We start from the raw sequence: 13222 nt of genomic DNA on the forward strand, positions 1-13222 counted from the left end.
TCTGCATCAATAACAGCGCCAGGTGTACACGAATCTTCCCGCTAGGCCGCTGGCTTACTTCCGCTCGAATTGCCCACACAGGCAGGTTTCGCAGCGGCTTCATCGTATTGCCGGATGTGCGAGCATTACTAGCCCGCTTTATTCACAACAAAGTCGAAATTGCAGGCGACGCCACCCAACAAGATGTCTAGTTTGACACAACGCTACGGTGGCGCCACCTGTAACCGCCATGATGGGGCGCGCCTTTTGTCTCGGTCTTTCTCTTTCAAGGAACTTCCGCCACCTTGCGGGTTCCCGCCGAACTAGGTGTGTGCGAATATTCTAAACATTATATCGCGGTCGAACTTGAATTTATCGAACTCGGATTCTCTTATTTTCAACGGACTGTCGCCGCACCGACTGGAGTGAACTTACTAACGAAGTCATTAGCAAGTTCTAACGAACTTACTAACATTGTCGTCCCCTGGCGACGTTGCAGTGATGACACGTGTATTTCGACATGCAAAAACGACTTGCTTCTTATGCATGCCCTTCTTTTTAGTTTTGTTGTGTATCCTAAGTTGTACTGTCCAGCTATGATCATGGAATCTATGAATAAGATTTAAAGAAATAAAAGTAGAATTATTTTCTATGTGGAACAGGCGATACTGTTGTAGAAAGACTCATGTAATATAACTGCCGTCATAGGGAACTGGACATCGGATATAGCGAACACGAGGCTACGCCGCCATGCGCAATAAAGGGAAAAGGTATGGAGCGGGTCCGACGCAACCCCGCGCATAGAAAAATGTCGTTCACGGTGACGTTGAGAAACAGTGCAAGGCGCGGCTAATAATGTCAGCCCACTGCGCGTAGCTTTGTCGTCGACAATAGATTTTTTTTCTTCCCCCTTTTCTTCACTGCGGGCAACAAATCCGTACAGAACAAACGCATCCCAAACGTTCACTTGAATTCGTTAGACGCGAGTTTGCCGCGAATGTGAAGCGCGCGCCCCACGGCGCATGGTTCGCTGCCCCCACGTGTGTGGGGGCATACAGTCAAACCCTTTCTTAACAAACGTGCGCAAGGAGAAATGTTCAATATACGAGACAATTAGACGCATATAGATATACATCGAATTACCACGCACATTGAACTATCTTCGTTGGATACGTTTCTTACAAACGGGTTCGACTGTACGCTCCCAGATGTGAGGCCTCGACCATGCGCGGCAACGCGTCACCTTTCGTGGCTGAAGAAAGCACGAGACGTGCGTGCTGCCGCCGGCGAAAACACAGCTCTTGCCTTTCAAGAACGCGCTATAGCGCGCGGGCTTCGTCCGAGTCCGGTTCATTTCTCCACGTCGCGATCAGCCGCTGCAGCCCCCCAAGCAATAAGCCAAGCAAGGTAGTGGCGCCAGGAATCCGCGGGATCGCAATGCGCTCTGCTACCAACAAGGCGCAAGGCCCCCCCCCCCCCCCCCCCCCTCTCCGATGGGATTCGCTTCCGCAGAGCGCGTCGTACATGTATGTATCCGCGCGTTCGCAATTAGCCCGACGCACGCTCGCTCGCGCGTTAACAGGTCTGGCCACCCGCGAGCCGATTGGGAAAGGCGCAGCAGCAGCCCGGGCAACTAAACCCCAAGTCAACGAAGCAAGCAACGAAGCACGCATCTCAGTGGAATGCCGTGCATACGAGACTGACTTACACGCAGTGACTCGAGTTCATACTCTCGCTGCTTCGAACACGCTCGGCGTGCGTCAGGCAGAACGAACACTTCCCACTCATAACGAGCCGTTCATGGCATTCGCCAATTAACCACCATCACCACCGTGCCAGCGGCGTTGTACCAGATGCGACCAGTGCAGAAGTTGCAAGTTTCAAGATGGCCACGTACGTATATACGACTTCGGATCGAAAGCGGATATCACCGGAAAGTTCGCCGAGTTCGCGCGGTGGCTTAAATAGCGCATGCAACGCGTCCTGTTGACTGCGTTACTGGACAAGGTGGTCTGCACGTATTTCTCCGTTCAACGGGCGCAGGGCGAGAAGGCAGTGAGTGAGTATCTCCCATGGCACAGGATGCTGGCGTGATTGCGTAGTATACTCTTGATTTGAGCGAGTGCAGGCAGCATTTAGCAGATAAAACGCGGAGTGTCCAGGAGCTGCCGTTAGATTAGACAATGCAGACGTCAGCGTCGATACGACACTGTGAAAACGCGCGGCGCGGTACATTTCCGAGCACCTTACTTGATTCACTGTCAAGTCCAATTCAAGTTTATTACATATATTAGAATGGTACATAGTTGTGCATCTATAGATCGAGTACCCAAGGTTTAATCGCCGTTTAGCCGCCGTAAGTCGGCCTGTCCCACCACCTTAGACATAAATAAATGACGACCAGTGTTACTCTCAATCGGGAGACCGTCAGGCAAGAACTCGGTAGCGCGAGTAAATTTCTTCTTCTCAGATCACTCTTGTGCCTCGCGGCGACCATGCCCTAGCTTCGCTCTGCTCTTTTAACATGAAGACCGTTTTTCATCTCGCGTCTTGACTTTAACGAATTTCGCGACTTCAACCTTTCTCGGCAGAAGTGTCCGAGCAAAAATCTAGGCTACACCCCAGGCTAAGCAAAAAAAAAAAAAAAAAAGTCTACTGTAGTAGCAAATGAAAGAGAAATGCGTTGGCATTACGTTGCACCTCTCTGAGGTGCCGGATCCATGCTTGAAATCGCGTTCACAACAAATGTAAGTTACACTTAGTTCCTCGAAGAGCCAGGACGTGTGAGCTCCCGAACAACGCTTTCCAATGTGGTTAACGTGCTTTACATAATGGATCCGGGACCTCGAAGACGTGCTAACGCATATCTCTCACACATGCGCATATATATAATCATATCATAAGAAGCCAACAAACAATGACACCAAGGACAACACAGGGGAAATTACCTGTACTTACTAATTGAATTAAAGAAATCATAAATTAATGGAAATGAAAATGGATGAAAGAACTGTCCGCGGGTGGGGAACGGTCCCACGTATTCGTATTACGTGTGCGATGCTCTTACCATTGAGCTACCGCGGAGCCGTTTTCCCATCCACAAATTTCTGGGGTATTTATGTTTTTACAACTAGAACTAACCCTGGGAGTGTTAGCCAGCGCCACCACCCACAAACCTAGGCGACGGATGTGAAACATCCTTTCTGCCGCAGGCTTCACGAGCACGTGACCTTTTTGGGGGGATGGCAACTGGTCAATAAACCCACATATGCTATACCTGAAGGCATCAATGTTGCCGGATTCGAGCCCTCGTTATGTAATGAACGAGAAGGAAGGGAACCGAGGGGCCCGATTTTCATTAATATCGCGAGAAGCCAACAAACAATGACACCAAGGACAACATAGGGGAAATTACTTGTACTTACTAATTGAATTAAAGAAATGATAAATTAATGGAAATGAAAATGAATGAAAAAAAAACATATACCTCTACCCCGTGACCTGCCCACTTTGACTCCTAATTACAAAACAGCGGCACGGGATAGCCACGGCTTAATGGGCTTTTTTAGTGCATGTCGACTGGCCTCGTTTTTTCTAGCCTATTCCTGAAGGCTTGAGAAGAACCCTTACTCACCTTTCCGCAGATGATGACGGGCAGGCTGAGCAGCTGCGCCGACCAGAGCACGGGCACGGGCACCATCTTCATCATCAGCACGGCCAGCAGGCAGGTGTACGAGGCCGTGAAGCCCATCACGCGGCTCGTCTGGCCCCGGTAGCGCATCACGAGCGCCGCTATAAGCGCCGTCTCCAGCATCAGGAACAGGCCCTCGCCCCACGAGCTGCACCAGTTGCATGTGCGTGTGTGTACACGTGCAGTATACCGACAGCAGGAGGAGACATGCGTCGCTCGGTATACCCGATACACTTATTGAAATAATGCAGGTTTTTTTTTCTTTCATTTTGTTTGAGCATACGACGTCATTGAATGCTTTGAACTTCGTACTATTACAACAAACATAAAGCTACCTTACTGTATACTGCCGAAGGCCCCACCAAGGAACACTTAAAATGTAAATAAATGGGTATGAAGAGGAGGATTTAATGACCTCTGCCGAAATTCGCACCGGATGACGCTCCATTGAAGATAATTAAATCTGTTATACTCGTACACCCGAAACAAGCACGAAGCTACTGAGGCAACCCCTACGAGTTCATCAGAAATCCTTCCTTCCGTCCGTCCGTCCGTCCGTCTGTGTCTGCCTGTGTGTCTGTCTGTGTGTCTGTCTGTGTGTCTGTCTGTGTGTCTGTCTGTGTGTCTGCCTGTGTGTCTGTCTGTCTGTGTGTCTGTCTGCCTGTGTGTCTGTCTATGTCTGTCTGCCTGTCTGTCTGTCTGTGTCTGTCTGTGTCTGCCTGTGCGTCTGTCTGTGTGTCTGTCTGTGTGTCTGTCTGTGTGTCTGTCTGTGTGTCTGCCTGTGTGTCTGTCTGTCTGTGTCTGTCTGTCTGTGTCTGTCTGCCTGTGTGTCTGTCTGTCTGTCTGCCCGTCTGTCTGTCTGTGTCTGTCTGTGTCTGCCTGTGCGTCTGTCTGTCTGTCTGTCTGTCTGTCTGTCTGTCTGTCTGTCTGTCTGTCTGTCTGTCTGTCTGTCTGTCTGTCTGTCTGTCTGTCTGTCTGTCTGTCTGTCTGTCTGTCTGTCTGTCTGTCTGTCTGTCTGTCTGTCTGTCTGTCTGTCTGTCTGTCTGTCTGTCTGTCTGTCTGTCTGTCTGTCTGTCTGTCTGTCTGTCTGTCTGTCTGTCTGTCTGTCTGTGTCTGTGTCTGTCTGTCTGTCTGTCTGTCTATGTCTGTCTGTCTGTCTGTCTGTCTGTCTGTCTGTCTGTCTGTCTGTCTGTCTGTCTGTCTGTCTGTCTGTCTGTCTGTCTGTGTCTGTCTGTCTGTCTGTCTGTCTGTATGTATGTCTGTCTGTCTGTATGTCTGTCTGTCTGTCTGTCTGTCTGTCTGTCTGTCTGTCTGTCTGTCTGTCTGTCTGTCTGTCTGTCTGTGTCTGTCTGTGTCTGCTGTCTGTCTGTCTGTCTGTCTGTCTGTCTGTCTGTCTGTCTGTCTGTCTGTCTGTCTGTCTGTCTGTCTGTCTGTCTGTCTGTCTGTCTGTCTGTCTGTCTGTCTGTCTGTCTGTATGTATGTCTGTCTATCAGTCTGTCGGTCGGTCGGACGGTCTGTCTGTCTATCTGTGTCTGCCTGTGTGTCTGTCTGTGTCTGCGTGTCTGTCGTGTCTGTCTATGTCTGTCTATGTCTGTCTGCATGTGTGTCTGTCTGTCTGTGTCTGTCTGTCTGTCTGTCTGTCTGTCTGTATGTGTGTATGTATGTCTGTCTATCAGTCTGTCGGTCGGTCGGACAGTCTGTCTGTGTCTGCCTGTGTCTGAATGTGGGTCTGTCTGTCTGTCTGCGTGCGCGCTTGTCGCGTCGTGCCGTAGTTGCAGAAAAAAAAAGCAGGCTACAGCAAGATCACTTCACCGCATTACAGCCGAGTCGGGCGGGTAAGAGCAACTTAAGAAAAAACAGACGGGTGCTTGCAACCACTTGGTTTCTCAGCCGATGGACCAAAGCGGGAAGCAGATAACTATATATGTTCCACTAAGTAGAAAGTAAGCGCGAGGCGAAATAAAACGACTCCTGAGTTTTGAGTACCAACGAACACAGAAAATCATCGCCTCTTAGAGCACCCACCAAGGTAAAGAAAAAGCAAACGAAAAAGAAACGATGTTTCGCACAGAAGCGCGAAAGGGGGGGAGGGGGGTGCTGAATGTACGCACTGCTGCACGTTATCCAATAAATTTGCACAACGTGCATTTTGTCTGTTGTGGTGCGTGATGTGCATCCCGTGTGCCTGTGCTGTGCCCACTGCGTTACATTTCATTCACAGTTTTCATTTGCAGTATCATGCTAGGCGCCGCCAAGCAAACGCTACCATTAAACGTCTCTCTCTCTCCTCCTCTCTAAGGGTTTGGGGCAGAATGGGCTGAGATGTAGAAATACGCCTTGCATGTATACGACCTGTGCCCAAAACGCACGACCGCTCGGTCCGAGTTCCTCACATGGGCGCTGCCTTCTCGGCGCACCGCATAGTGTTAGAAATGCGCACATTACGTTCGACGTGCGCCATTTTACGCGCTAACCGCGCACGAACTCTGCCTGCGAACAGACCGTTGTCGCGACTGCGTTCCCACATATTGAACGGAGAGAAGTCTTTGCTTTATTAACATAGTCACACCCCAGACTCCAAACATTTAGTCAAGAGTATAGCAGCCACAATGAAATTAACAGAGGGGATACAGAAACAGCTCACCGGGTTCATGCTACTCGACATGCTTGACACTGAGGCAGCGGAAGCGAACGCAATATCTGGTTCGCGCTGAACACTGTAGACAATTACGGCGTGTGGATCAGGCGCGAGATAAATAGATGATTAGGTTGGGTGGAAGTCGCTTCACACTGCCACCACGGCCCAAACATCCAGGCTGAGTACTACAAGGCTTGCAATGTACGTATGCGACAAGCATTGGGCCTCCTGGCTGTCAATGAGCTCGAGATGAACCTGCCGCCGACACACGCAACCCCAAAACGAACAGCCACGAAGTGCGCGGTTCGCCTCGGAGAGCGAGAGCACCGGATGTTCGTATCCCCAGAATTTCCTACAAAAGTTACTACATGGCACTGCGATGTCGTGCAGTCTAGGGAGCTTAAATGCAACTTAGTTCAGTCACCATGAGAATGATGACTAACACATGTATTTGTACAATCTTCGTACTTTTCCAAGTACTCACAGTTTTCTAAACACAGCCAGGCAACAAGCCTCTGCGCGCAAGCGTAAGTCATTGCGAGTTGTTGCATTTACAGCGCAATACTATTTCGTTTGAAAACAATCAATTGACCAATTTTCAAAGTCACAAAGCCGTCTGAAGCCAGACGCAACAAACTTTAGGCACGCAAACCACGCGCTGCCCAGTGATTCCTCACGTTGCCAGAACCAGCATATATACTTGCAGTAACCGGAAGGTTGCTGCAAGTATATATCATGGTTCAGAGTCCCCTCTAGTATAACCTTTGCAGGAAACTGCGTTCGTATCCGCCACAGCGGAGATCACGCGCTCCCCCGACGACGGCCCACCTCGAAGCGCAACGCGGTCGAGCCGCCGTGATTGGAGGAGAGAGCGGGATCGAAGAGGAACCCCCGGCGCACATCAAAGGGAGAAGCGAATACTGGGCGGAACCCCGAGCTCGGCCGTCACGTGGGGTCCTGCCGCCGCCGCCACCACAACGACGCGCGCGCGCACACACAGAGAGGAGGAGGGATCCATCCCCATTACAGGCGACTGCACTTAGCACACCCGCGGCTCTCCCTTATTCCCGCTATCGGAGCGTAATTAGTACACTCTCGGCGACAGCACGCGCGCGTGTGTGTGTGCCTGGCGGTGCAGAAGGGAGAGAGGGGAAGAAGGTTACCAAAGGGAGAGAAAGAAACCGTCCCTGCGCGGCGCTCGCGGCAAATGAGCCGTGGCTCTGGAAATGCAATTAGGGGATCCAGGGAAAGGCGCTCGCCTTTCCTTTCTCCCGCACGTCCCACTCTCCATCCAGCTGCAAGACGCCGAGAGTATATACAGAAACGCGCTCGCCTGCTTCCACGCGGGAGCGAGCGAGGAGAAGGCCGGCGACGGGAGGAAAAGAGTGGCGAACGGCTCCCCAAAAGGGTTCCTCTTTTCTCGACCCCCCCCCTCCCCTCCGCTAATGGATTCCCTTACATAACGCGAGCGCTCGAAAGAGGGAAGGCCTCGCTTCCCTCCCCGCGTAATGGGGACCGTGCGGCGCAGCGTCTCGCCTTCGCGTTTGCCACCGGCGGAAACACCGCACTCACGCTCCTCCGGTTCTGGCAAAAGAAAAAGGAGTAAAAAAAAAAGACGAAAAAAAAAAAAAACGCCAGACCGCAACCCCACCACTCCCGCCGCGCCCCAGGCACACACACCCGCGCTCTCGCGTCGTTGGCCACACGGTCATTGTTCTTGCGGTCTCTCTCGCCTTCTTTTAAAAACTCCCGAAACGGGAACGCACCAATGACCACCGCATCGCAGTTCAAGCTTATATATACCATCTACGCACACATTAGGGTCGTGCGTGCTTCACTCGTTGCCCTCCTTCCACTCCTTTCGTTTTTCGCGTCAAGATATATGCAGACAGACCCCCGTTTGATAGATACTCCGGCCGCTGGCATCCGCAGCGGCATCACGCACGCTGTCCCGTAACCCTGCTGGCAACGGGAGCGCGGGAAGAGCGACAATTTGTTATGGGGTTAAGGGAACGGGGAGGGTCGGCGTCCCCACTGTTTGCGTAAGAGCGGCGACGCGTGCCAGCGGTGGCGAAGGGGACGAGAGGGCGCCCTGAGCACGCGATTTGCCGGCGATCGGGACCTGAGATAGAAAAAGAGGCGAGAAAGCTTGCCAGTCGCGGAGCTGAGGCCGTGCCCTCGCCAAAGCGACGGAGCTGCGGTCGGGGCTCGGTTCACGAGCAGGTTCGCGTCCAGCGGAACAGACCGGTCAGCGAAAAGTGATTAACGCGCGCCCTCTGTCGGAAGTTTTCAAACCAAGCAGCGTGTGACTAAAGGTAAAACCTATAGCTATACATATATCCGCCGAGTCTCGAGCGTCCGAGAAATTGTGCCTGCTGGGGTGCCTCTTTCTATCGACTACGATTGAGCTTCGTGATTAAAACACATCACTACGAGGGCCAGAGTGCAGCACCTTCCACTTTATAGACTGAAGGAAAAAAAAAGAGACTATAAATAGGCTTCTCCGATGCTCGCGATGCAGAATTCGGGAAGTACAGCTTACGGCAACTTTACCAGGAGGCTTTTGGGCGATCCGCAAAGAGACTATTGGGACACCTTTCCCGACCCGCAGTTTTAGGAAGCACAGGGTTAGTGAAATTGCAAATAAAAAGCTTGTATGCGCTGTTCATTTGTGTGCTCTTCTATGTATCGTCGCTCAGTGTAACAGTACTAAAGTGTACCGCGCGGCACAGATGGCGTAGGAAACACCTAGTGTGATAGCAAGACACCTTACTCGCTTCGCACACTTGAACTGGTGTGGAGACACGGACTTGCGTTCATATTCCACTTGGTTTACTTCAGAAAACAATAAAAACGGGTGGGGGTGGAGGAACGACCAAGAGCTCAGCGAGCCGCAGAGCAGGTGAAGCAAAAAAGTTCGGAAACCTGTTGTGCATTGATTGACTGATTCCCTTTATTAAAAGGAATGGCACTTTGGCCTCAGGCATTGCTCGGGTGTACACTGAAACGCTCCTCCCCACATAGAGATAACTGCAAGACGTGTAAAATGAAAAAAAAAAACAAGCAAATTACTTTCGAACTGAATGGCATTGATTGCTAAACATTTACGCAACGCTTTTTCTCTAATCACGCGTGTACAGTATGGTTCCACATTCTACAGACTGTTTCTTTTTAAGAAAGTAGTGCCTCGAAAGAAGTGCCTTGCAGGAAGTACCAGCAAGACATTGGTCACCGCGGTTAACATTGGTCAGCAGTGATTTCGTTATGAGTCTAAATCGTAGCTCACTGCACGCTAAATTACGTCAGCGCCCAAATTTTTTGCGCAACATATACTATACAGGCCAAGTGTCAGAAAAAGCGCAGGCGTAAGCCCTGGGGGTGATTAGAGATCGCAGGGAGAGGCCTTCGACCTGCAGTTGACATAAAAATAGGCTGCTGCTAATGTGCTGATGATGTCTTGGGGGCAAGTGGGGGGCGGGGCCGGGCCTCAGTGGACCCCGTCTAGATTCGCCAGCGGCATCAGGGAGCAGTACAAAAGCATCATCTACAAGTTTACCTAGTCCAACGAGCAATCATCTATGTTGCACAAACCCATTGATGTGTTGACAATTGGCTACATCAACATATGCACGCATTCTGTAAATGCTCTGTTCTCAACCACTATACATAGCCTCGCCATCCAATGTGCGCTATGCGGATTCAATCGGGAGTTCGATTAAGCGGCACGAATATACCCGCAAGCGCAATACGAGGGGAGACCAAAAAGTTTTGCAGCTTGGCTATAACCAAATATCTCACAGCGATCTCTCTCTACCTTTTTTTTTTTTTTTTTTTAGGTCATCTCTGCAGCCTAGCAAGGTCTGAATATCAAGCCTTCCATTTCGTTATTTGGTCTACTCAATCAGTCAAACGTGGCGTTCTCCCACGATTTCAAGCTCGAGTGCCGGAGCGTATATCAAATTTTTGTGCATAGAAGGAAGTTCCGCCAAAGAAATCCACAGTAGGATGGTGAATGTGTATGGGAGTGAATGTCCTTCATATGGTACAGTTATTCGGTGGTTCAATGAGTTTAAACGTGGCCGTGTGCACATGGAAGACGACCCAAGGTCAGGGCGGCCGACCACTTCAACCGATTTGGACAATTCAGCCTCAGTAGAGAGCCTTATCATGAATAATCGCCGAATCAAAGTCTCCGAAGTTGCCGGAGAATTCAACATTTCTTATGGTGGTGCTTATGGTCATAACCTAAGAGAGACCTGGCAAAACGAAGCTCAACTCAGGCATAGCCAAGGTCGAACCTAGCTGCTACCAAGTTCCACCTAGATACAACCAAGTCCAGAAACCTCGGCATGGCCAAGTTCAACCTAGCTACTACGAGGAGACGCAATCGATCGGCCAGCTTCGTTGTGTCTCGAGCTTTGCGCGGCCTAGTGCAAGCTTTGCCTCCCCATTACGACGACAGAAGAGAAGTGAAATTGTACGCTGGAATGATTAGCGGCCACGCAGCCAGCTGTGGAAGAAGACGACGACGACGAACGCGGGAGCAGTGGCACGAGCGCGTGCCGAGCACGAGTACGAGCACTAACTGAGGGGCGCCAACGAGCCAACTGCGGAAGACGACGACGACGCTCGAGCCAATGCTGATGATGATAGTTTCATGAAACGAACACTTTTTACGGCTGATTTAAACAGCTTCGCTGTTAAAACGCCGAGGATTAGTGATAAGAGGTGTCCTCCTCCTGCACGACAACGCCCCGGTTCACAGGTCTCGTGTTGACCAGGCTGCTCATCGAGAGTGTGATTTCGAACAGCTAGACCACCAACCCTGCAGTCCCGACCTGGCCCCGAGTGGCTTTTATTTATTTCCGAATTTAAAGAAACACATCAAGGAAACGAGGTAGGATAAAAAAAATTTTGCAAGGTATCAAAAGCCTTCCAGCAAAATGGGAGAAACGCATTAGTGTGAGGGGAGATAATGTTGAAAAATAATTTTTCCCAGGGCCTGGCAGTTTTCCTGATATGCTAGTTGCAAAACTTTCTATCAACCCTCGTATGAGTGAAGCCATTGCCATTTTATTGCGATAGCAATTATATGGACACTCCAAGCACATTCCTGCCCGTATAAAGTCCAACGGCGATAAACTCGTCACCGCGCGCCGTATGCTGCATGTGCGAGTGATAGCGCGCGAGGAACGCACGCTTTCACGGAGAGCGTACGCACGGCGGAGAGCAAACACGACGTCTCCGGTCGTGGAAAAGGCCGTGGGGGGATGGGAGGTAGGGAGGGGAGGCGACGTTTAGCTGCGGCACCAAATGCGTATCTTGCGACCGGGCGCAAAGGGAACTGGCGACTCAATCTCAAACGCGAAAGGACGAAAGCGGGAAAGCAGCGCGGGAGGGAGGGTGCGCGGCTTCTACTCTGCCAGGAACTGCGTACTTTGCGCAGCTGAGGGCTGTCGCGCGCACCGTATCTTGAAAGCGATCTCCACACGGATCTGACCTTTGTATGCGTTGTGCTTTCACCGCTCAGTTTCCGTTGAAGCGATAGACCACACGAACCTTTGGTCACTGTTTCTACCGCGCTTGCTCACGCCAGCGTTTTGACAGTGCTTCTCTGCAGTCATCGAGTGTGATCTATTCATGTTTGCTTGAGCGCGCTGACACCATGCTTGTTAATTCAGTTAGTGACCGAATGTGTCCGAGTTTACGCAGCCCATAAAACTACTATCCTTACTCCGTATACTCAACCAGTGAATTTGCTATCGCTTTCGGGCGAAACTGCGACTTTGTTTAAGATAACATCGATTACTTGTGTCTGCGTTCCTTGAGCTTCGGCGTTAAAATATTATAGTTATCTGTGCGACGTTTGTGATGCAATAAGGTGTGAAATGAGTGTAAATCACGACACCTTTTTCTCTTTTTTCTGTGCTTTCCATTCAGTCTCAACTTGCCTTTTTGCTTTTCAATGTGCCACTGCAATAAAAAGCTACCCGTTTTTCAGTTACCGCTCTGTGTTATGTGTACTGACCTGAGCTAATTAGTGAAGTGAATATCGTAGAGCAGCCTTCTGGCGTTGCTACACCGCGTTAACCACGCAGCGTCCCAAATAAAAAAAGAACAATATTATCCCAATACATGTTCGTCATGTTCAAAATGACAGCCATCCTCGGACCAACTATAACACTGCTATATACGACGGGAAGATTGACGTCGCGATTTCAATTCCCGGCTGCGCTTCGATAAATGCGAAATGAATGAAGCAACCGTACAGATTAAAAAACCTAGAAAGGTTAACGTTAAGCCGAGATAATATCGGTACGTTGACTCTCGCATAGCCAAACCGCAGCTTCTGGACGCAATACCATATATATCCTAACAATATTAGAGAGGTTTAGCTTGTCCGGTAATCGGGTAAACGCCGGCGGACCGGGTGTTGGAGCGGAGGCGTAAAAGTGAGCGGTCTGTATGGTGCTGCCACCTGGTGGCGCAGATATCAAACAGACAAAAGTAGCTAATATTGAAGTAACCAAGTGCATTCTACTGCGCAGTGGTGTAAATTATCGGCAGTGGCGTCATCGTGTTGCTGCCGAAAATTTACAACCGCAGCGAAGTAGAATACACTTGGTTACTGCAATATTAGCTGTTTTTGGTCTGTTTGAGCTCTGCGCCACCAGGTGGCGGCACCATACAGGCCTCTCAGGCCCCCATACAGCTAGGTGGCGTATGCCACCGCCCGATTTAAAGGGTTCAGCCTCATCCATCCATCCATCCACCCATCCATCCATCACGTTTACGTCTCCGCCCCAACGCCCAGTTTGCTTGCGTTTACCCGATTGCCGGACAAGCTATTGACCCTTTTCGCAGGAGCAGTTTGTTTTAGAGAAACGAGATGGCGCTCACGGCGGCGCGCCATA

General features: G+C 50.5%; 1 protein-coding gene across 1 annotated transcript in view; it reads right to left on the reverse strand.

Annotated features, from left to right (window-relative positions):
* LOC119441645 (mannose-P-dolichol utilization defect 1 protein) overlaps positions 1–13222 on the reverse strand; it is an 88301-nt gene that overhangs the window by 19815 nt on the left and 55264 nt on the right. The window contains exon 4 of the mRNA XM_037706247.2: positions 3614–3818. Coding sequence (XP_037562175.1) covers positions 3614–3818 — 205 coding nt within the window. The remainder of the gene's footprint in view (positions 1–3613; positions 3819–13222) is intronic.

The sequence above is a fragment of the Dermacentor silvarum genome, chromosome 2 (assembly GCF_013339745.2).
Source record: "Dermacentor silvarum isolate Dsil-2018 chromosome 2, BIME_Dsil_1.4, whole genome shotgun sequence".
Taxonomy (NCBI): domain Eukaryota; kingdom Metazoa; phylum Arthropoda; class Arachnida; order Ixodida; family Ixodidae; genus Dermacentor; species Dermacentor silvarum.